This window comes from Macadamia integrifolia, chromosome 8 (genome assembly GCF_013358625.1).
Source record: "Macadamia integrifolia cultivar HAES 741 chromosome 8, SCU_Mint_v3, whole genome shotgun sequence".
NCBI classification, from domain to species: domain Eukaryota; kingdom Viridiplantae; phylum Streptophyta; class Magnoliopsida; order Proteales; family Proteaceae; genus Macadamia; species Macadamia integrifolia.
In genome coordinates this window covers 15,223,929-15,248,299 of record NC_056564.1, presented here as the reverse complement: position 1 = coordinate 15,248,299, position 24,371 = coordinate 15,223,929, and the positions used below count along the sequence as shown (strand labels likewise).

The 24,371-nt window shown below is 37.4% G+C and overlaps 2 protein-coding genes across 2 annotated transcripts; both read right to left on the bottom strand.

The window, feature by feature from the left end:
* Positions 1-1,355: 1,355 nt before the first annotated feature.
* Positions 1,356-14,618, bottom strand: LOC122085488 (FAM10 family protein At4g22670-like). The gene is made up of 11 exons (XM_042653941.1): positions 14,351-14,618; positions 14,200-14,263; positions 13,892-14,068; positions 13,731-13,818; positions 13,578-13,658; positions 13,411-13,475; positions 12,554-12,694; positions 12,349-12,465; positions 12,071-12,265; positions 11,826-11,883; positions 1,356-1,610 (listed from the first exon to the last, which is right to left on the bottom strand). Exons 1-11 carry the CDS (start codon positions 14,458-14,460, stop codon positions 1,513-1,515), a joined length of 1,194 nt encoding a protein of 397 aa, XP_042509875.1. The 5' UTR covers positions 14,461-14,618; the 3' UTR covers positions 1,356-1,512.
* Positions 14,619-20,782: 6,164 nt separating this feature from the next.
* LOC122086176 (non-specific lipid transfer protein GPI-anchored 3-like) lies at positions 20,783-23,477 on the bottom strand. The gene is made up of 3 exons (XM_042654906.1): positions 22,969-23,477; positions 22,762-22,815; positions 20,783-21,196 (listed from the first exon to the last, which is right to left on the bottom strand). The coding sequence occupies exons 1-3, from the start codon at positions 23,282-23,284 to the stop codon at positions 21,093-21,095; spliced, it is 474 nt and encodes a 157-aa protein (XP_042510840.1). The 5' UTR covers positions 23,285-23,477; the 3' UTR covers positions 20,783-21,092.
* Between the last annotated feature and the right edge of the window lie 894 nt (positions 23,478-24,371).

Below are 24,371 nucleotides of genomic sequence, written 5' to 3'. Positions count from 1 at the left end.
ATTAAGAAAGAGAAGACATAAAGGGAAGTTCCTACTTAGAATTATTTGAGAGAGAGAGAGAGAGAGAGAGAGAGATTAAACAACTAAAACGGGGTTTGTATTTCTACATATTTTACGAAAAAAAAGTATTTCTACATAATAATATTACAATTTAAAACATGTGAGCTTCACTAAATTTTCCTAACGATGTGATATTACAACCAAGATTTGTTCAAATGCATCAGGATCATTCCTTAATCGTTTATGCCAATATGCTTCGAGTGAAAAAATACATCAAACAACTAAAACTTGTTTTACTTGTTTTGACTTCCACAAGTGTTGAACCCAAGGTTTTCCCAATGTTTTTTACAAAGCAAATGAGTTGGAAAACTTTGGGTCCATTTGATAATATAACGTTTCTAAAACGTGATTTTCCATTGTTCAGTGTCAAGAAACAGAAAAACATCTCAAAAACCGTTTAACAAACATGTTTCGTTTCATCTATCACTTGAAATATAAATTGATATTTACGACAATTCTTTGTTCAAGAAACAAGAATGGAGAAACAAATCCTACTTGTTTTTCTATTTATTGAAACAAAATGGACGGAAAAAAAAGGAGAGAGGCCCAATGAAAATAGTCGACCAAAACCCTCTATTCGAAAACTCTACTTGGAAGACACAATTCAAAGAGAAACTCTCCAATATCGCAAACTCCTCACACCTTCTCGTGAAACCTTCCACCCAAGGTCACTGCAACTTCTTGAGAAGCACAAGGTCCATCAAAGGACATTGCTACTCGTCTTCGTCTTCCAAATTCGCTCGCTCCATGTTGGAAAAACTCCATCGCTGCAACTCATCTTCCCTTCTCAGAAGTGAAAGGGGCACCCAAACTGACGCTGTATAATTGGTATTGTGTCATACTCCCTTCCCTCACTCTCTTCTCTTGCGTTTATCAAAGAAACACTCATCTTTTTTCTGAGTGTTCTTTGTTTTACCGATTTTGAACACAACTTGTCCGAGTTGCATCGATGAGGGCGTTTATGGTCTTTAGGACAACGTCAGGTGACGTGACTAAGCACATATTCACTGTTGACAAGGATACCTATTGTAGTATCATCAAACTTGTTGCAGGAGGTCTCCTACTAAGGAATTAGATTGATTATTTAACTAGTGTTAAAGATAAGTTTTGATTCTATCTTCTTTAAAATTGAGATTGCTTCAATGTTCACCGTGTTGAATCAGCCAAAATTGAGATTGCTCACGGTTGATTCACCAATCCGATTCCTGATTTTTGAAACTCTGTATTGTATCTCCTATTTTCCATCAGTAAAACTTATCAACAAAGAATGCTCACCTTGAAGATAGCACGACGAATGATTCAACTATGGGGGTCTACTCACATAAAGAAATAAGATGCACACATTCAAAAAGTTACAGCAGAAGACTCATCTTTTCCTAATGTAGCACAAACATGACAATGACAAAGCAAATGTAACTAAGGAAGACAACCTAATCCTTACAGTATTATAGCTTATTTGGGTCCAGCGAACCCACCCATCATCTTTGCAATAATCGGAGCCACCTTGGGGTTTGCTTGATGCTTAGCAATATTAGCAGGGTTCTTCATCACTGCATAACCAAATAACCAAACATTAAGACAGTCAAACATCAGATGAATACTGCCGATATATGCAATACCTAAGAAGGAATTCAACAAAATAGCACAGCAAAGCAAAGCAATAATGAGAAGTGCAGGGCAACAAACTATCACTTAGAAAGGTTGGAATCAAATCAACACTCCCCAAGTCAATTAATTGGAATGACTACCAAGGAATCATCACGATTTAATAATAATTTTCCTTCCTTTTTTGTTTTCAGGTGCATGCATCAGGAAAGGGAGGAAGGGAAGAGAATAACAAAATAACAGAGGACCATCATATGAGATGCCCCCACTGATCAAATCTTTAACCATTCTGGACTAAACAAACCTGGACGATAAGGAGATTTTCAATTACAATTGTGAACACGCTCGTTCCACAAGGCATTATAAAAGAAATACAATATATTTAATTGGCTCAGAAAAGCAACTCTGAAAAAGAGTTCCTCTCTTTTCATTTTGTATAGTGATGTTAAAATCCCTTGCTGTTGAAGTAGAAACCCCACCCCCCCCCCCCCCAAAAAAAAAAAAAAATCAGCATTTTTTCCTTTTTAGAGGGAGAGTAGCGGCGGGAAAAGGGATTTTTTTTTGGGGGGGGAAGGGGGGGTGAGAAACTAAAAATTATCATCATTTTAACATAATAGCATCACCAGCGATCATTACCATCAGGACTGCAACCACCCCCAAAATCTTTAATCCAAACCTGAAATACTCGGACCAACTCTCACCAAAATTTCCTGACCCTCTAGGCCTCCTCTACCCTGCCCAAGTTGGATCAGATCAGCACTTTCAAATGCTGAGGAGTCTATTACAATGATATCCAATCACAAACACAGCTAAATGATTTGACACAAGATAATAAGGCTGTAGGAACCATGGAACTTTGCTCTCCTCTGTCGATTCTGTCCCAACGCAAGGATGGAAAATAAGGTAAGGATCATGAATATGTAGCGTGGTCATACGCAAAGGTTCAACCCTAAAATGATGGATAGGTCCCCCTGGATTCTCAAATGCCAAGAAGAGGGTACACAATATGAATAAAGGGAGTCGCCACTAGAAAGGGTCTAGGACTCATGGATATCTGCTCCAATGAGGGGAGAGACTAATGACTCAATGGATAAGAATGGTTGGCATCAAAATTTTGGGTGAGTGTCAAGTGATAGATTGGTAAGGCGTTAATCATCCAGTCTACCCAGCCTTAAAGCCGGTTTCCTTCTATTTGACCAATGTTTGTTTGTACCCAGCTACCTAGCCCTGAAGCCGGTCTCCTTCTATTTGATCAATGTTTGTTTGTACTCTTTACCTAGCCCTGAAGCCAGTCTCCTTCTATTTGACCAATGTTTAGGCCTGGACACATGTCATTACTTAGATACCTAATTTAGGGTTTTCAGTGACCAAGATTTAGGGCTAGTCAATAGGGTACAAACAAACATTGGTCAAATAGAAGGAGGCCGGCTGATGGGGACATCAAGGTGTACAGCCGAAGGAAGAAGAAGACCCAACCACACGTTCCATCTTTGTGGTTGGAGGATTAGAAGAAACAAGAAAGAAGGAAGAAAGAAGAAGGAAAGAGAGGAGTCGAACCAGCCTTTCCAGCACTGGGTTCAACCCCCCTTGTTCCTCCCATTCGGCAGATCTTGTGGACCCAACCAAATCTTATTTTGTTACTTTGCTTTAATTCTAGTATTATTTGATTGTTTTAATTAGGAAACTAGGACTTCTTTCTATTGGTCTATTAGGTAGTTTATTATTTCAAGTAATTGAGTTTCTAAATATCTTTTGTTTATTTTTGGAAGTTTTATTCTATTTAAGTGTAAGGCCATTGGCCATCGTTTTTAGTTAATGAATTATTTTTGAATGAAAAACTGCCGCCCCTCTCTCTCTATTCACCCCCCTTTTCTTGATTTCTCTCTTTTTTTTCTATTTCGTTAGTCCCCCTCTCTCGCTACTCTCTCTTTCCCCTCTTCTCTCTCCCTTTCACTTCCCCGTTCTCTCGGCTACTGTTCTGGCCTGCTGCGGCTATTGAATATTACAGATTGGAGATAAACCCAGTTGCATAATCCTCATCGGAATGCTGCTGAACTTTTAATCATCAATCTAGACTGTTTTCCTTTATCAAGTAGGTTGGACAGCTTCTCTTATCTTGGAGGACCTTGAGCTCTTCTTACTCCTCAGACTTGGACAGCAGGTAAGTAGTGAACTGAACCTTCCCATTCCCCCATTGTTCCCTTATTATTTGCTTCATCCTCTTCTATTAAACCCCCCCATTTTAGCCCATTGTTTGACCTTTATTTACCCACTGTTTTGCATTAGGCGTTGCTGATTTTCTTATTATAAGCATGACTGGTTTTGGAATATAAACATGGGATTCTTATCTATCTTTGGTGCTTAATAGGCTAATGCTAGAACCTAACTTTGCTTGTTGCTATGTTCCCTACCCCATCTTCCCCCTTGATGCTTGAGTGAGTTTATGTGTTTTTCTTCTTAGACTATTATTGATCATTGTTATATTTCTCATTAGTCTCACTTTATTTTGCATGTCAATCTTGTTTGTTGAGTTTCCCTTATCCTCATAGTTTTTAAGGTGCTGCTAATGCGTCGCCTAGGCGTTGATGCGGTTTAGAGATGGTAAGGCAATGCTTCGCCTTACGTGAAGTGGAGCCTTATGGGTTTTTTTTCTTTTTTTTAAACATATTTTAAAATTACTTGATGAAGATTCTAAATATAGATTTTTTATTGGTAGGTGTATGGTTTTGTTAACACTTGAGATGTATGGGATCAACTTTACTCCAGCAAAAATAACCAAAACAAACAAAACAAAAACACGATTCACAAACAGGGTTTGGATTTTGTCAAGGGTTTTAAGAAAGGGCTTTGAGAAGGAATCAAGGAACAAGGAAGAACCACTGATCCAGGCGACCATTTTGCTCCAGCAGCGGTGAGCTTCATTCTTCTTTGACAAGAGTAGAAATATAGTGGATGACGTTAGGGCTTAGGCACTCATTTTGGCATCATAAAAGTAAGTATAATAAATATTTGTATTTTTTATGTCTTCTTTTCTTTATATTTATAATTTTGTTTCATAATTATGTATTTATATTATATGTTAATATGTTATGATGATTGATATGAAGATGAACTTAGTTTATTCACTTTATTGATTTGTTTTCTTGATGAATATCTTACATTGGTATGAATATGAACCTTTAGTATTTATTTAACATATGAGTAATAGGATTCAACTAGGATTTGAGCCAAATAGATTGGTTTTATAAAAAAATTACACAGGAACACTTTAGTCAATAAGGCGACGTTTTATGCCCGCCTTATTGCTAAGGCGCTCCGAAAAACCCTTAAACGCCTCCGTCGCCTTACCGCGTTAAAAACTATGTTTATCCTGTCCAACTTAAGTCTCTTGAGTTTACCCTACATAGTTAGTTAATCTTGTAGAAAACCTAATCACCTAGGAACCCTCTACATCACCAGCTTTAGGGCTGAGTAGATTGGGTGCTTAACACCTTCCCAATCTATCACTTGACACTTACCCAGAATCCTAGTGCAAATGGTTTCTAGGTGGCGACTCCCTTTATTCATATTGTGTACCCTCCTCTTGGCATTTGAGGATCCAAGGGTGCCTATCCATCATCTTAGGGTTAAATCATAGCGTATGACCATGCTACATTGATGTAGATAAGTCACTTTGGCTTATTTTATTGCAAATAGACCTTGGGTTGTGTTATGTATGTGTTGGGCCTTTGATCCCATGGATTTTCTTTGAAATGAACCACTTTAATAGGCTTAAAATATAGGTGGAAGGTAGGAAAACGGGATTTTATTCATTAGTTCAATTAGTTGCTATTTAATTCAATAAATGCCCATTAGGCCATTAGTTGGTTGTAAAGTCATATATGGACTATTAGTTAGTTAGTCCTACTCCATGTTGGAGTCATAAAGTCAAGTCCTAGTCTTATTTTGAATTCCTAATTGTAGTAGGAGTGCCTAATCCTATTGGGAAACTAGCTCCTAGTTGTAGGAGTGTCTAGTCCTATTGGGAAACTAGCTCCTAGTATTAGTATGATTGTAAACTTCCCCTCTATAAATAGAGAGGCATGTGTACCATTATTAGACAGATTTGAATGAAATAAAGTTTGCATTTATGAAAGAAAATTTGCAACTAAATGCTTAGAGCAACTGAGATAGCTGTGGGTGAGAAGCCCAGGCTGAGATAGCCACTTTCTTTATTCTCTTTCACCCTTCTCAACCCCCCCCATCTATTTTATTCTTCTTTTTTCATTTTAATCGTTGTAACATTCAAGAGGTATAGTTCATATTTTGATAAAAGTCTCCAGAAATCATAACCGATCAGCAATCCTAGTGGGAATAGGAGAGAGATCGATCTCCTCTCTTTCTCTCTTCTGTACTCTGTTCAGCCAAGTCTGCAATCAGGGTATTCCAGGCCTCATAAGGATCTCACGATCCTTACCTAGTCACTGTTGGAAGCATTCAGCTGTTGTTCTTGAAGGTTTTTCTCAGTTTTTTCTCTTAGGTCAAAAAATAAAGAAAGCTTGTAACTTCACAACCAGCCATCAAAATCCTCTCAACTTTGGGGGGTTTTGTACCCTCCCTAGGGACTATCTACGCCCAAGAGTGCAACTCAATCGGACTCCTATAGCCCTGGCCGCACCTCTCTCTCTCCAGCTCTATAACAAGTCTTTCTCTCTCCTATCGGGTTAGGTTTTGGGTTGGTTTTGCTCCTATATGGGTATTGTATCATTGAAAATTTATTTGATGGTCTTATTTCTTTGTTTCCTGCTCCTATTAGTATTGTTTGGGGTAATAAAATGCAGAGTTAGTTTCTTGTAATCTACTCCTGCATTATACATATTCATGATCCGTTACCTTCTTTTCCATCCCCGCGTTGAGACGGAATCGATAGAGGAGAGCGAAGGTTCATGGTACCTACAAAGGCCTCAACCCAACTACTCAAAATTGGCAACATTGATTTATTTCTACTCTACCATTACATTGCCTGGACTTCCATTAAATCGCAAGTCCACGCATCATTTCAGACACTTCAACTCAAGTACAATTTAGCCACCTTAATGTTCTTCTAGAACCATCAATTTGCACCATACTATACTCCATTGCATTTATAGGACTTAATTGCACATAACAATTACATATCAATCAACTTGCCCCCATCTTGTGATGTATTGGTGCTTCAAAAGGAAAACATTATTTCAGACTATCTAGTATTAGCTAAAGTTATTCTACTCCCTCATGCTCATTTTATGCATGTACTGTTTCTAGACAGTTTATATGCTGCTCCTTAAAGAGTGGCTAGTCTTACAGCACCCTCACAAATTCCACATTCTGAAAAGCCCCTTTACTTAAAGCCAAAGCTCAGAAGGAAAATTGATCACATAGTTTCTGTAAAATAATTTAACACAGACCAAGGTAGACATACTACACAAATAGTACAAAGTTCTATACCAGTTTCGATACACTAATGACCCATAATTATTTAATCTAAAGATTGATATTTGTTGCTCTCCAATCATAATGAGAGGTTCCTTACAGGAAAAGCAAGCTACAAGACAAAACAGGTTCATGGCATTCTGATTGGAGATCACTTCTGTGATAGAGAAGGAAGCTAATATAAAAAATGATGCAAGTACTTGGAATGAGTGCTGCGTTCTGTGAACAAAATGAACATTGAGGCGTTAACTTCAGAGTGCTGAAGCAAACAGAACAGGGAAACTCAAACAGAAAGCACATGGGCAGAATTAAAGAGGGAAAGAAAGATATCATAAATAAAAGATGACAACCACAATGTTTTTTAAATGTTCCTAAGAAGGGTGCACTATAAGCTGATCAGCACAAACATGACATGAGAACAAGGATAGGAATGACATCACAGGACAAAGTTGAAACAAGAAATATCTATACAGGCAGCAGAATGGGAGACTATTTCAACCATGTGGATGTTGATTCGCCAAGTCTGTCTGTGGAATAGATGGTGTGGCACCCTTGGATTGTCCACATGTCAATTTTTGGGGTAATCATAAAGAGAAATTCTTCTTTTTTTCTCCTTAGTTACCAGCTAATACACAGTAGGGATTCAATGTGACTATTTTACTATGGGGTGGGAGGCCCTGTGGATGGGCCATGTCTCAAATTTCTTAACCTACTCTGAATTTTTCTTTTTCCTCTATCATCATCAACCATTTGATCTTTCCAAAATGGACCTATGATTGAGTTTACCCAAGTAGAGGGTGTCTTGAGAAACATGTCCACACAGTTTGAGCACTATCTGAGTTGCCACGTGGCAGATAGAAGTAGCCAAAGATACCTATCCAGATATTCCTCTCCAGGCGTGCCCATCGGAAAAACCATACCCACATAGTAACACAGGCTTGTCAAATTGATGCAGTACTGAAGACCTAGCAGCATAGGAGGTCCAAGAAATTGGCAGGCTTAGCGTGGCCCAGCCTATTTTAAAGGCTTGGGTCCACTTTGTTTTAAGTTTAAGTCTATCTGTTTCTTGTTTTAAGTTAGTCCCAGATGAACCGGTGGTTGAATTGATCCAATTTTAGTTAGATGTTTGTTTCTTTTCTTTTTTATTCAAGTTTGGGTCCACATCCTTTTTAAAGGCCACTTAGACTTTAAAAACGAATGGCTAGTTGTAGTATGAATCATCTAGGGGTTTCCTAGTTATATTCAAACTCTACTTTTAAAGTTTTATAAACAAAGGACTAGGGGGGCTCATTCCCCATGATTTTGGCTATTGACAATTCTGGTTTTCTGCTCCTTGCATGAAGGATTCTTCCTTGTGGTGAATCCAATCAATAGCTTGCGGTGAGTATCCCAGTTATTGTCCTAATTCGAATAGGACTGATCTTTTGACTTGAAAGCTGAAATCGACATTTGCTCTTTACTGTTCTGTTGGGTCTGAAATTGATAACACGTATTGGTTTTCTGATTGAAGATATAATTCTGTGGTATGAACAGTCATATGGTTCCTGGTATGACTGGATCTGACCAATCCTAGTGTCACTAGGACTTGTCCACATCAGCAGATCTGGCAATTGGATCTTGCTGGAATTTTCAGTATAGTTTATACCCTCTAAATGGGAAAAGCTTGAAAAGAAGAAATCGACCAGGCTTATATCCTAATCTGATTTGCTGATTTGGTTCTATATGTTTTCTCCTAAATCTGGAATCTGCTCACTAGGTTTCAATTGGTACTGGGTTAATAGTCAAATCAAAATTACATTAGAATATGTGTAGAATCAAGGCTAAAATTCATGCTTGTATATTCCTCATATGATTCAGATACACAATGGACCTTCTTTTGGGTCAACCAGATATCCTTGTAGTATGTATTTGACCAATTTTCTGGAAATGGCCCTTTACTACATGTGAAAGAAATTGCATGCATCATATGTTGCAAACGCCAATGTGAAGGAGATTTAAGTGCATATACCAAACCTTATCATTGCAACTCCTATATGCAAAGCCTATGACCTGATCATGACGAAACGAGAAGGACGTGATCCGCTCTACAGTTCAATAACTCTAATATCCTATGAACTAACGGTTAACCTTGGCAATCAAAGTCTGCATAATATCTCCTAAGAAGCTTTGTAGAGGTTAAGCTCTCGCAATGTGATCAAGAGATTGTACAGTTGCTCTGCAGAACAGATAAAAGATCATCCCAAGGAGCTAAATCAAACTATCATGGAAGGTTCAAATCCTGCTGCAGATTTGGCATCTTCACCGAATCTGAAGAAAATGACCCCAAGATAAAAGCAAAATGCCAGAAGAAATTACAAAATCAGTCAAGAAATTCAGCAGCGGCATGAATAAAGCAACACCAGATAAAAACCATTAAGCTCTATTCTATTAAGACAGCTCCTAATGCAGGTAATTTCTGATAACTAACAAATAGTGTCCAAGGTTGGACCCGGCAAAACCGTTCACTAGATATAGATGAAGGGTACAGGGTCCAGCTTTCCAGAGGCACAAATACTTTCCTTCAGCACCACAGATATACCAGTAACAGCAATATTCTGCTGCAACGGTTAAAGAAAATTTTTCAATTTGAGAGCAGTTTTTTTCTAAAGCTTTGAGTGAGTGAAAGTTCAATCATCAAAATGAAAGAAGAGAGGAAGAAGCAAAATGAATGCGAGAGTTGTCCATAGCCTCAGATCTCAGTTTGCATTCATCATATATGATACACATTGAAGCTAGAATCAAGTTAAAGTTCAACACTATTTAACCTAAATAGTTCACCCTTGAATTAATTGATGGAACACAAACATAAGAAGATCAAAGAATAGTCTGAAACAGATCAAAACCTTAACTCTACTGATTTTTAAACCATAATGTAGGCTGCACATCTTGTCCCACTAGAGACCAAAAATTGGTCAAGGACAATGTTAGTTTCCAAAGGCAAGTTGCACTGTACGGGTTTTTTCTCCATGAAATTGTAAGGTTTCCATTTCTGAGTATTTCTTGGAGGTGGAACCTTACTTCCAACTTCCAAGTAATAACCATGAGCATCCATATGCTTCTGATTCCACAGGGGAACAGAAATAAGGTAAAGGTGAATACTAGTTTATCAAAAAGAATATTGATTAGTTTTCAAAATAAGTGATTGAATCATGAAGGGCGCTAAATCACTCAAAATATAAAATGCATCAATGCAAATAGAAGAATTACAAATTTGAAGTCAGAGCATTTTACAACCGCCCCCCCCAAAAAAAAAGCAGGGGTAAGATAGATAAAGGGAGAGGGAGAGAAATGAAATTATGGTGAAAGATGGTTGCAAAGAGAAATGTCAGCCGCAACAAGGGTAGGGACTCTAAGGAGGTCGCAAAACATTGGGGAAAATGTGTGGAAGGACATCATGAAGAACAAAGTAGAGCTTCAACCTCGGAAATAAAGTAGAGTGTCAATCTTGGACAAGTCTCAAGATGAGGAAGGAATCCAATTACAGGAAGATGGGTTGCAAGTTGGGAAGCTTTCTCATAAATCTATAAATGACTATAAGGTGGGATTGGAGGGGAATGTGAATAGTGACCATGGATTTTTGGATTTTGACACAGGAGGTGTAATGGTGTGGCAAACCACATCCATAAGTCTTTTGATGGGTAACAAATGCAGAATTTAGCTTGATTTACTAGCATAGAAAAACAACAGTAAAGCTATAAAATTTGACTCCAGAATTTTGGGGAAAAAATGAAATATCCAATTCATGAAGAAGCAAAAATTGGCCAAATGTTTCCAGCATGGGCTGTTCTGAATGCCTCAAACGTTAATGGGGGAAAAAATCAAGGGAAAATTACATGATTACCCACTTCTAGGTTTCTCTTAACAAAATTACCCATCAAAAGTTTCAGTTAACAAAAATACCCAAAATTAGGTTTTCCTTTAAAAAATTACCCACTTAAAGTTTAAGTTAACAAAAATACCTAAAATTGAGTTTGGGTTTACAAAACTACCCACTCAAAGTTTTAGTCATAAAAAAATATATGATTATATGTGGAAGATGAAGAATCACTATTTTGGGTAATTTTGTAAACCCAAACCTGATTTTGGGTATTATTGTTAACTAAAACTTTGGGTGGGTAGTTTTGTAAACTCAAACCTAATTTTGGGTATTTTTGTTAACCAAAACTTTTTGTGGGTAATTTTGTAAAGGGAAACCCAAAAATGGGTAATCATGCAATTTTCCCAAAAATCAACCTGCAGTTAGTTCCCCAAGAGAAACTAATGGAATTTGTAATTTTAGGAGTCCCATGGAATATATTTTGCCACGAAATATCTTATCATACTTTTCAATCTCCCAATCATCGCACTAACAAAATCTGAGACATCCACTCACAATTAATGAAGCTGCTTTCATTAAACTGCAACACATTTTAGAAAATGTAGCCTGAAACTGTGGTACAAAATACAAATTCCAAGACTGGGCAGCCAGGTCAACAGAAATTAGTTTCACCAATTTTTAGCTACCATTGACTATATAGATATAAATATATATATGAGTAACTATTTTCATAATGCATAACCCTTCGTAACATCCATATTAGCCTAACAGTGGCCAGAAGGTAGAAAAATTTAGAAGACCAGAAGACAGTAAGGGTAGCAAAACAAAAGAGATCAAAGCAATAGAAAAATACCATCTTGAAGAGCAGCCATAACTTCTGGATCTTTGAAAGCGCCCATTAATTCAGGGTCCTGTGGTTAAATAAGATAGAAAAGTAATTGCACCATCCATGAAACAAACCAACACCCCTTAATGAATGACATGTAATGGAAATTTCAGCAAATCAGAAACTAGCACATTGCTAAGGTATGGAATAAAAAGCAAAAAGCATAATCCAAGCTTATCAAATCAGCACAAATTAAATTAATTTACACCTACATTTAGAATGTTGCTCATATCAGGCATCCCTCCCGGCATACTTCCAGGGAAACCTCCGGGCATCCCCCCTGGAAAGCCTCCGGGCATCCCCCCGGGGAAGCCTCCTGGCATCCCTCCGGGAAAGCCACCAGGCATGCCACCAGGTTTCCTACTTGAAGAAGATTGCTCCTCCCTTTTGGCCTTCTCGTATGCAGCCTACAAGAGAGTCCGCAGCAATGCATCAATCATGAGAAACGAACTACAAAATGACTTTCTTCAGGGAGGAATATAGAGCCAACCTGTGCTTCAGCCTTACGGCGTTGCCTCTCACGCTCAATCCTCTTCTCTTCCTTCTCTTTCCGTAACCGCTCATACTTCCTATGGTGCTCTTCAATCTTGTGTGCATTAGGTTCAACCTGTAAGCCAGTCAAACTCTAGTCAGATGCAACAAAAATATATAGTGGACGGGCAACCGGTACATAACACTGGAAAAGGAAATGCCACCTTTTTTAGCACTGCACTGATCTCCTCATCGTAATCCAAATTTGATGCCAAGTGAAGGTCCTTGGCAGCTTCTTTCCACTGACCAAGCATTGCTTTGGCAATGCCACGAGTCTTATAGCCTTTTGCAGAGTCTGGATTAATCTGGGAGAACCATAATAGCTCATTAAATAAAAGCCCTAAAATCCCCTTATATGATAGTGACCCTCAAAGAATAGACCTGTGAGGATGACATAATTCATAATTGAAGGAAACAATCTATAAATATGCAAAAAAGTGTGCATGGATCAATCGAAATCCAGCAGATGCATAAATGGGCAAAGCAGCCTAAAAGAAAACGTCAACATCATGCATTTGCGTAGTTTAACTGGATTAGCGGGCATGCTTCTGATCATGTGGTGTGCATAGTATGAAACTACGAATAAGAAATAAAGATACATGAAAAAAAAAACTGCGTGTATAACACAAAGAATCTGCATAACACATATTTCCCTATCCACAGATTTTCAGACATGCATCTAATCATGCTGGTGCACATAAATATGAATAAAAGAGGGGTAAAAAAATTAAACTTGCGCGTGAAATGCAAGCGAAATATGCATGTCTCCACATTAATAAAAATCTGTGGCCAAACAGATAATATTACAAGCATATATGCACATTAACTTAAAAATTAAGGTCCATGAGAAATAGTGAGATGTAAAGTTTAGGATACAACTGAAAATGAAAGAATAAAGATTAGTGTCAAATATAGATTTAATGCTTGCAAGCATGAATGTGCATTAACTTGAATTAAGACCACATGCATCAATGAGAAGTACAGGTTAAGGTTCAAACAAATAAAGGACATAAGAAATAACCTCCAAAGCTGCATTGGCATCTTGAATAGCAGCATTAGGTTTTTTCATTTTTATAAAGACACTAGCTGCACAAACACCAATAAGAACAACAGGATCAATAAAAAGAAGAGGGTAAGAATAAACAAATAACCATGACTCATAATACCAAAACTCGGATCAGGTCTTACCTCTAGTCGCATACATTATAGCAGACATCGGGTTCAGTAAAATCGCCGTAGTAAGATGTTCAACAGCTTCCTCGAGTTTACCTGATTGACCAAAAAACTATAAGATTCCAAAAATCTCATCATCATCAGTAGAATGCATAAAACAAAACGCACCCTCAGAAATTGCTTCCATTGCCTGTGCCTTGGCTCCTTGAGAAGCATCGCGGTTCTCATCCGTAACCTCAACGGAGGAGTCTCCCATCTGATAAAATTATCCATTGTAAGAACCCATCACTACAAAAGCAAGAAACAAATTTATTCCAAAATGAACTGACCTTCTGCGGAGGATCATTATCTGGTTCTACAGTGTCCCCTTCGAGCTCGATGTCTGACTCTATTAGCTCACTCTCGTAACCATCATCAGCGGGTTTAGCTCCATGTGAAGATTCCTCATCTTTGAAGTCTGTCTCGTCCTCATCCTCATCCTCATCCTCCTCAATGTCATCCACAGACTGGGGTTTTAAGTAAAAAGAAATTTGAGAAAAAAAAACCCAAAAAGGAACCCAAACAAAAAAAATGCAATAGAACTTCCGCACTTCAGTTAAAATGCGAGTTTAACCTAACAACAATAACGAGTGAATACCGAGTTTCGAGTTGGAGGTGAATCGTCAGGCATGTAAGCTGAAGAGGGAAGCTTACAACCGAGACTGAAACAAAAACAAAAAATGAGAAAAAGGAATCCGTAAATGGAAATGGAAAAGGCTGCACACCTAGTTTTCTTCGAATTGATTTACCTCTCAAGGTAGTCTCTGAAGAAGGAAATTGAAGGATCACTGAGAACGGAAGGATTGGATTTGCATTGCTCAATGAAGAGCTTAAGCTGTTTCACCTTCGCGGCATCCATGGTGTAGATTCAGCTCGATAAAAAACGAAGAGTCGAGACTCGAGAATTTCAAGCAGTAGCTAGAAACCGAAATATTCTCCGCATTTTAGCCCTTCTATTAACGCTTCAACTTCTAGTCGCTTCTAAAATTTAGGGGAAAGGGTTCTGAGCCGTAGGAGCAGGGTATGCTAGCATTTTTGTGTCTATTCTTCCTCTTCATTTAAAAAATTAATCTGCTTTATCCTCTTTCTTTTTTTTTTCTTTTTTTTAATCTTAAATTTTGTTTTTATTTCTTAAAATTACTAACAAAATATTGGATTCTATTTACTTGAGATTCTGGAGATGGGACTGTCAAAATGAGAAAAAAAATTGCACGTAATTTGAAGGCACGAGATCTAAAGTCATAAATTTGTTGGGAGACTCGGCGTTAGGAACACTGAAACCCAGAACCGTGCCCTCCTTTTAAAGCTTGGATAGAGAATTCTATCTATCTAAGGATGATTCTTTGTGGGTAAAAGTGCTTACATTCAACTTTGAAGAAAAAGGGATTTGCATCATGGAGCAGCATTGTAAGTATTCTCGATCTACTCTCTTTAAGATACTGAGACTTACAATAGGTAATGGTTGCAACACTAATCTCTGGTACGATCCCTGAATCTATAATACACAAACTCCCCTTGCTAACTCACAAATCCATTCCCCACTCCCCATCTCTTTTTGTAAGTTAATGATATGCGTATCATGAACTCCTGGAATACCAATCTCCTTCTCTCTTTTCTCACATTAGATATAGTTAATGTTATTTTAAAAATATCAGTAAGCTCTCAATCTAATAAGTAGTGGTGCCACCGTTCAAAAAACTGGAGTCCTAATCACTAAACTGATTGCTAAATTTTTTTAATCCTACTATAGCTACTAACCAAATTAGATCCTCCTGTAAGATTTCCAATTAGGTGGGCTATCATAGTCCAAGATTTATTTCCAAAACTGGGTTGGTGGTGTTGACTACAGATGGAGTAAGCAAAAAAGATCCAATAATGGTAAGTGATCTCTATGGATATATTGGATTTTATTAGCACACCTTAATAGTATGAAATATATATTACTATATATGGACCTAAGGTATTGTTTCCTTAATGAGAAGGAAACCTTAATTTTCTTGCAGAATTGGTCCCTACCCTCACCCTTATATATTGTTATCACTGACCCATTAAGTAAAGCTAATGACCTAAAGCAAAAGGGAAAGAGAGTAAACCAGACCAACATTGATCGTGTTGTACAAGGAGCATACGAAAAGAGATTTGAGGAATTGTTATTCTCCAGCCATAGATTAAGGTATGCCTAAAACATGTCGTTATAGTATTTATCGTGCATGCTTATCGTTCTCCATGAATCATTTTCACATTTATTTTTTATCACCTCCAATAGGTGTACATGCTGGTGCTACTTATGGAAACTCCACATCCATCCAAAAATTTAGATCTTCTTTTGGAGACTTCCCACTGAGGTATTCCCACAATGGATGTTTTTGGGAAAATGGATGCATGTCAATCCCACTTGTTGTTTCTGTAACAACGAACATGAGTCTCTGTGGCACTTCCTCCTTTCCTGCGAATTCAACAAGCATATTTGGTCACCTATGTTGTAACCCTATAGTCATTGAGAGGGGGGATGAATCAATGAGTCTAATTTCAATCCCCAAAAACCTGTCTGATGTCTGAAAAAAAAAACTTGATATACTTGTCCCTGTTTGTACACAGTCATATGCACACTCATCCTCTCATAGGCACTTCCAAGTGTACACATCCATTCCATATTCCATGCACTTAATATAAAATACAAACAAGTACCCACAACATAGAGTTTTTACGAGGTTCGACAATTTACCTACATCCTCGAAGTAGTACATGTAAAGGTTTCGTACCTACTCAATACACTACTTTTGACTGCACACATACCCAATTTTCTCAAGTCAAAGCTGAGATAGCACTCCCAGTGCCAGTACAATGTGTGGCACCCACTACACTGGAGCACCCACTCCCGGTGCTTAGCACCTACTAAGCACTTAATAAATAATGCAGTAAATTTGGGCTCATATCAATGCCTTACAGTCAAGCTCTGCCTAGCATATACATCCACAACTAGCTAGCATGCTTACAGTTCATCCACAACTAACCTAGCATGTATACATTCATCCATAACTAACCCTAACATAAATACATGCATATAATATAAATCAAATGTTAGAGAATCTTACAACCAATTTCCTGGGATGACTGGAAACTTGTACTGACAAGTTTGGTGCTTACACCTTCTCTTTCCTTGGCTTTTTGCTCTCCAAAACAAACACATCATTGTTTTCTTCTCTTCCTCCTTGGCTTTGAGTTAATGTATCATTAATACACCTCAACCACTTCTTTTACCTCCTTTAATGGCCTAATAACATTTATCGTCAAGTATTAATGTTCATTCAATAACCAACAAAGAGGGAGAAACTTCTCTTGCCAAAATCGTAGCTTTCCTTCACTCAGATTTTTTTTTTCTTTCCATAGGTAAGGTTTGAAAAAATGAAGAAGTAGCAACTTGGTTCACCTAAATCCGAGTTAAAATGAGGGAGATATGACAATTTGGAGTTGGAGCAATGAGATAGCTTGAAATGAAATCTTCGTAGGAGTGGCGTAGGCTACAAAGGTGGAGTGCGCAATAGAGGCGCAGATGTGGCCGTAGATCTCATCAAAAGGTATCTCTTGATCTGAACCGTCCGATTAAACCAACGGACAATAGATCTAAACCATAGGTTTGAAATATTGATGACGTACACGCTGATATTGTCAGACGCATTGTCGATCACCGATTGGTTAATGTAGCGAGTATCACAGTACGTTGTCGGCTAACTTTAATAAAGCTCCATCGATCTTGACTGTTAGATCGGAACCGATCTGATATGATTGGCTCAGATCAAGATATGAAGAATCTCTTTATAGATTCTATGCACATGCGCTACACACAATCAAGACTCAATATGGTGAGGCGTCACACCATGATGTCCGATGCACTTCACCAATGAGGATCTTCGTGCAGGAATCTTAACCGTTTTGTCAACGCCTAAGTTCAGCAGCCGTCATATGAGAATAAAGCCTACGTGGCTTCATCTGAACCCTCCATTGTACAACCCTATACTCTCTTTTATTACAATCAAGCTCCTGCCTCCATATATTTCAGTACTTAAAATAGACCTCATACAATTAAGACCATCAAAATCTTGAAATTATACAAAAGCCCTTCAAATTTCAAAAATAAATTCTGAACAATCCACCCAGCACTGAGAGCAACTGATGGATTTTCGATTTGAATTTTCGAACCGACTTCACAAAAACACTTATAATTTTTTCATATGATATCCGATCTAGATGAAACGAAGTGCTTTGGAACCGTGATTGGACGCCCTACGACTTTTCAGAAGACCCAATCATCTAACTCAATCATATAAAAGATCAAAATACCCCTAGACTTTTCCAATGATGCATCTTTCTCATACGGAATCAGAACGCGATGAAATAAGAACCGTTGAAAATATTGAATTTTTGTCGTATCGTTATATGGAGAACACTTCATTTAAAAAATATTTCTTCAATGTCGAAATTACCCTCGACTGCCACAAATGTTGTAACTTTTTCATACGGTATCGAAATGTGACAAAATCAAATGCACTGGACTAGGTAAATTACAATCTATCTTTTTCATGAGAAACGATATTCAAAAAATGTCATTTTCATTACTGAAAATGCTCCCGAACATAAATAGATTAATTTTACTAGTTTTGACCCAGAAACCCGCACCACCTACTAATGATGCATCAAACCATTCCATGCATACTATGCTGTTCAGTTATCTCATCGGTGACATTGGACACTGCCATGTCGTCATTTCTATCCATGTCACCCAAATTGGCCACGTCATCATCGCCACATGGTCGGGTTGCCAATAAGGACAACCATAAAACAACAATCTCCCCCTTTAGGTTTATATATAGCTTCTCTTATGCACCCTCTTTTCAACATTTAATTATTTACTTTTTTTAATTTCAACTTTATCCTTAGGAATAATTGGAACTATTTATTATCTGTTTTCATTATTTTATGTTATTTTATATGATCTCATAGAAATAACATAATTTTCAAAAAACAACAATCAAATTCCTTTCAAATTCTATCCCCTGCCTTACGGTGGATTAATACTATCCAACCGAACAAGTAGGAGATGGTTCCACAACAAGTAACCCCACTCCCAACTGACTCTTTGATAGCTAATATCCCAAACTTAAACTCCATTATTATGATTTTTGCAGTTGTTTCTAACCATTGTCTTAATATGACTAGTCGGGCATTTTATTTCCTATTTGAGGGAAAATGTCTCTCACTCATGATTGATTACTTGATGATAGAAAATTTTGTTGAAGTAAGCACATGCAAGAGGTCTCCTACTTAGAGCACAACAAGCAAAGTTGAAAGGATGGGGGATGTTAAGGAAGTCTGAAGCAACTCGGAAGTTTACGACACCTATTTTTTTACTTAACAACCACCTTATTACCTTTGAGCGTAATACCCTTATTTCTGGATGTGTATAATTTTTTGCCAAACTTAGTTTTTTGTCTCAAGCCTACGAATAAGGTATTTGTTCTTTTCGCCAAATTAGCCCACCAAACTCTTATAAACAAAATGCCTATGTATGTATGTTATCATAAAAGGTGAGTACTCCCTCTTTTACTTGAATTGCAATTTTTATTTTTTGAATAAAAAAAATGATTTGGGAAAAATAAACATTGAATTAAGTAATTTGATCAACATTACCATGTGAATATCGTCAATATAGGAAAAACCAAAACCAAACAAAATGGAAAATAAGAACACATTTTGAAACCAAAATCAAACCGATTTGTTTAGATCCTATTTTACTTCAGCAATTATCTTACGGTTGCGGGAGCCTCATGCACTAGATTGTTAGGATCATAATATATGGAACTTTTCTATATATTAAAAAGGAATAGAATTTGACATGCATATTGATGGAATATTAAAAAAGAATATAATTTTATCTGATTCTTTATTCAGTTCAGTTCAACAATTCTAATCATTAAACGGAAATTGAATATAAAAAGGATTTCAGCTTTTGAAATCAAAATGAACTAATTTACTTCCATTTGATTTTAAATGGCTGGTTTCAGTTTTGATTTTCAGTTTCAGTTTTATATTGACATCCTTACTGATAGATGCATTGGTAGATCTCAATAGTCCAGCAAATTCGTCTATAAATAAAGTTAACAGGAAAATCCACTATTATGAACAGAGATTTCAAATAAAAAACGTGTAGCACCTCCTCCTGATACACTTTCAATCTCCCTACATACCCATCTCCCTATCTTCCTATTGTAAACTTGAACTCGAGGAATCATTTCCTCTCTCAATTGATATTAGGGATAAATGTTAAAGATGTTTTCTGGTTGTAAGTTGGAAAAGAAAAACATGATTTTTGTGGATGTAGCTCACCATCTAGCCAGGAAGGTTAGGGGTATGAAAGTGGGCTACAAATGAGGCCAATCTATAAAGATTAGAATGGTTAAATAATCAGCTTTAGACACTAATATCAATTATTCCATGCTAACTACAGTTTATGTCAGTTTACAAATTTCCACCAAAAAAAAAAAAGTTTACAAATATATATCACACCCTATCTTTTTGGGTAGGATTCCTCTCCATAAAGCCCATGGGCCATAGAATGATCTCATAGTTGGAATGACCTCGAGACGTGTGCCCGCGTCCTCCCAGCCGTGGGGTCACTCTATGGTCCATGGGTTCTAAGGAGAGGATCCAGATCCATGTTTTTGGATAAGATTCCTCTCCATAGAGCCTATGGGCCATAGAGTGATCTCACAGCTGGGATGACCTTGAGACATGTGCTCAGGGTCCTCCCAGCCTTGGGATCACTCTATGATCCATGGGCTCTTTGGAGAGGATCCGGATCCTATGTTTTTTGCCCAATGAAATGAGCATTGAATGTTTAGGGAATGATGTAATTTAATATATCCTCTCATTTGTATGTATACCCTATCGTGTATGTTTAAGCACCCCACAATAGTCCTTGACTATTTTTAGTACCTGTGTGTTGTCACTTGACAAATTCTGATTGGATTGAAACTTGACATGTGAATTAATGAATTTAGATCAACCGTAAATAGAATTATTGTAAGGCATGCAAATCTACTTCTGGGTGACTGGGTGTAACCCCCCCCCCCTCTTCCCATCGTCTAAAACTCCTGTCAAATTCAAGGTTTTAATAAACAGAATTAAGAATCAAATTAATCGGTGTCCAATTCTGATATGAATCTATCAGAATTATACCTGAGATTTGATATTAATTAATCATGATCAAAAGTTTTTAGAGTTAACACCATTACAATGGCACTACTATACGGTACAATTAAAGAAATGTGATGTGTAATTAGAGATGGAATGGGGAAACAAATAATATATAATAGTCGAACTAAATGAGATAGGAAAAGGAATTTAGAAAAAGGAAATCATCCCTTTTCAACTCAATAGAATACGCTAAGGAGGAAGAAATTCCGCAAAGAAACGAAACCCTCAAGCACGGATTTAAAGCACACCAAGGTCCTTAATGACCATCATAGAAGCCAAAAGTGCAACCAAACAAGACACTCCACTCCAAGCCAGCTTCCTTACGCCATTTCCAGCTGCTCCTGTTACAATGCAAATTATTGCATATTAGAGGGGGCAAAAATCATAAGATTTCATCTCACGTAAGCTCATGCATAACATTTTCAAGGGAGAGGGTTTACCCATGATGCCTAGTATTAATTCAAGCATATGAGAGTTTTCATTATGAATCATCAAATACCAACGGGATTGGTAGCTTGGTGGTGAAAATATTCTCAATCCATCATTGCTCGAGTCAACGGATTATGGGTTTGAGTCTTAGCATAATGTGTGAATCTTTTGCCCAATTTTCATCTTTTTAGGGCTTCTTTTTCTTTGTTTTATCTAGGAAGATAAGTCCCAATAAGATGGGCTACAAGACCAATTGGATAAAATAAAGCCCATTGCCCGATAGGTTGCATCTATCCCACATTCAGCAGATCAAGACACAACTACTGATGGGTATAATCTAAAAGATCAACCACCCTAAATCATAATTGGAAAGTCAGGTTTTGATTTTTGACACGACCAAGTCATCTCAGTGGAGGAAAAAACATGAAACTTAATCATGAGTCATGAAGACTCGCTCAAGGTTTAAGAAATTACCATGCCAAATTCAAGTTTGTCTTGAGTTTTGAATGAAATATTTTGTTGCCATATGAAATTCGCAGCGTTTGGTACTTTTGCATGGGGTAAGGTGAAAACATACTCTGCCGTGGAAGCGGCTGTGCGGGGAGCATTCGATGGCCAGAACGACATCCGGGTGCAAGCCAATGTCGTCTTGGCCGTCCGATGCTCATCGCACCACTGCACCCGCGACAGACAATCATCATTCGGTTATATTTTATTCATAGATCATAAGTTTGGTCTACAACTAAACAAATCCAATAATTTTTGTTCATAGCCTTAGTCCCCTTCAATCAGAGAAAGAAAAGGAAGATACTTATAAACCCAATAATAATAATAATAATAATAAAATGACTCACCCAAATCTCTGGGTTTTGAAAAGTATGAATAGAGTAAAAACCCTTTTTTCTTCCACTTTTATTTTTTCTTTGTTCTATCCTAGCACAATCAAATCCAAGTAAATCCCATTAATTTGGGATAAGGCTTTGTTATTGTTGCCCTAGATATCAGATTGATCAATTAATCCCATTCAACTTTATGTTTTTATTTTCTCTAGTTTTATTTTTCCCAACTGCATTGACTTGAATGGTTAAGGAAATAGACATTGAAAGACCAAAATCTATTTTAAAAAAAACACAGAAGAAGAAGAAGAAGAAGGACAAAAATCTAGAAACATATGGTACAAATATCAAAGAGCGATGGCTAGAAACAAAAACAGATTAAAGAGATGATCTTTAACTTTTAAGTGTTTTTCCGTTTCTTTTAAACAGATTAAAAGAAGAAAATTTAAGAGATCCTGCAATGTATAGACCAGATGGGTAAAGATAATCCAATCAAATTGATTGTTTCTGTGGACAAATTTTCAGGCAGGATCATCAAATAAATATAGAAAGATAAAGAAGAAATTACTCCCCTCTATTAAGTTGAACATGAAACTACGAATTATGAGAGAGAGAGAGAGAGAGAGATCAGAAAGCTGTACCTGAAGGAGTTGGAGTAGCAGAGGTAGTTGGCGAAGCAACAGGTGAAGCTGAAACTGAACCAAGAAACACGAAATTATGAATTAATAAGTAAATAAACAACAATAAATTAGGCGCTAATCTAATTCTACACCCTAATTAGATATGCAGATTTAAAAGCAGAAACAGAGATAAAGAAGAGAGGGCGATGGGGTAAGTAGTATAATTACATTTGCTGCAAGCGGCGGTGGTATCAGCTAAGCCACAGTTCTTAGAAAGCCCGAGGGCTTGTGTGAGATTGATTTTGAGACTTTGAAACAAAGAGGTATCGTTGAGGAGATTGCAGAGGCACTGGAGTTGAGTGGCCACAGTTTTGTTGAGAGGAGTGCAGCAAGAAGCCGGTGGCTTCGTGGAGTTGAGGTAGTTCGCGCATGGCACTAAAGCCTCCGCACACGACGGCGTACTGGATTGTCCCTCAACCAATCCTGTCATCCCCGCTACCATCACAATCGCTACCATCACCATACCCATACTTGCCATTTTCATCTTTCCCCTTCTAGATCTGTTCCTCTCTAATTCTCTCTCTCTCTCTCTCTCTGTCTCTCTACCCTGCACCAGTTTCTTCACCCCAGTCCCAATCCCAGACCTAACAAATTCCGAAATGTTCACCAACACACACTCTCTCTCTCTCTCTCTCTCTAGCTTCTCTGAAACTTCTTGTTCACATTTTTTTGGTAGAAACTTCCTGTCCACTTATTAATATTAAATTTCAAACCCTCCACTTATGAATGTGATTCCTTTACTTGAAACCCTCCTTGGTCCTTAACGTGCCAACTAGATACTGGATATAATGATATCTTACATCCTTGAATTTAATATATCTCCCTTGATTTTTTTACTTAGTGTTGTCATTTGGCAAACTGTGATTGAATTGAAACTTTAAATGTGAGTTTACGAATTTAGATCAATCCATAAATAAAATTTCAATCACATCTGAACCGTCACATGGCTATTGTTGAAGGGCATGTGAATCAACTTCGAGGTGATAAGGTGTAGGGTCCCCTTTTCATCATTTAGAACTTTAAGTGAAACTCAAGGTTTCAAAAAACAAATTCGAGAATCACATTAATTGTTAATGATGATCGAATCTTTTTAGAGTTAATTTAATCCATGATAAGTAAAAAATCTAAGCCAAACGCCATATAAACACGATTACAATGTCACACCTATATAGTAGAAATAAGAATGTGATGTGTAAATTAGAGATGGATTAAGGAAATAGAATAATAATATATTTTCAAATCAATAATAGAATACACATAAGAAGAAGAAAATCCGCAAACAAATACAACTCTCAAGCAAGGATTTAAAGCACACGCAGATCCTTGATGACCAACATAGAAGCCAAAAGTACAACCAAACAAGACACTCCACTCCAAGATAGTTTCCCCACGCCACTGTCAGTTACTCCTGTTTTAATGCAAAATTATTACGCATTAGAGTGGGCGAAAAATCATAAGATTTCTTCTCAAGTGACCTCAAGCATAGCATTTTCAAGGGAGAGGGTTTTCCCACGCCGCCTAAGTGTTAATTCAGGAGTATGGGCCCCCATTACGAATATTCAAATAAGGAA

Bases quoted from the DNA above. Each gene is read 5' to 3' on its own strand.
- LOC122086176 (XM_042654906.1), bottom strand. From the start codon at position 23,284: ATGAAAATGGCAAGTATGGGTATGGTGATGGTAGCGATTGTGATGGTA. The intron at 22,816-22,968 runs GTAATTATACTA...TTCTTGGTTCAG, and splicing joins CACCGCCGCTTGCAGCAAAT to TTTCAGCTTCACCTGTTGCT. The intron at 21,197-22,761 runs GTACAGCTTTCT...GCATTGTAACAG, and splicing joins TGCTACTCCAACTCCTTCAG to GAGCAGCTGGAAATGGCGTA.
- LOC122085488 (XM_042653941.1), bottom strand. From the start codon at position 14,460: ATGGATGCCGCGAAGGTGAAACAGCTTAAGCTCTTCATTGAGCAATGC. The intron at 14,264-14,350 runs GTAAATCAATTC...TTTTTGTTTCAG, and splicing joins TTCAGAGACTACCTTGAGAG to TCTCGGTTGTAAGCTTCCCT. The intron at 1,611-11,825 runs GTATTTTTCTAT...TTGGTTATGCAG, and splicing joins TATGGCTGCTCTTCAAGATG to TGATGAAGAACCCTGCTAAT.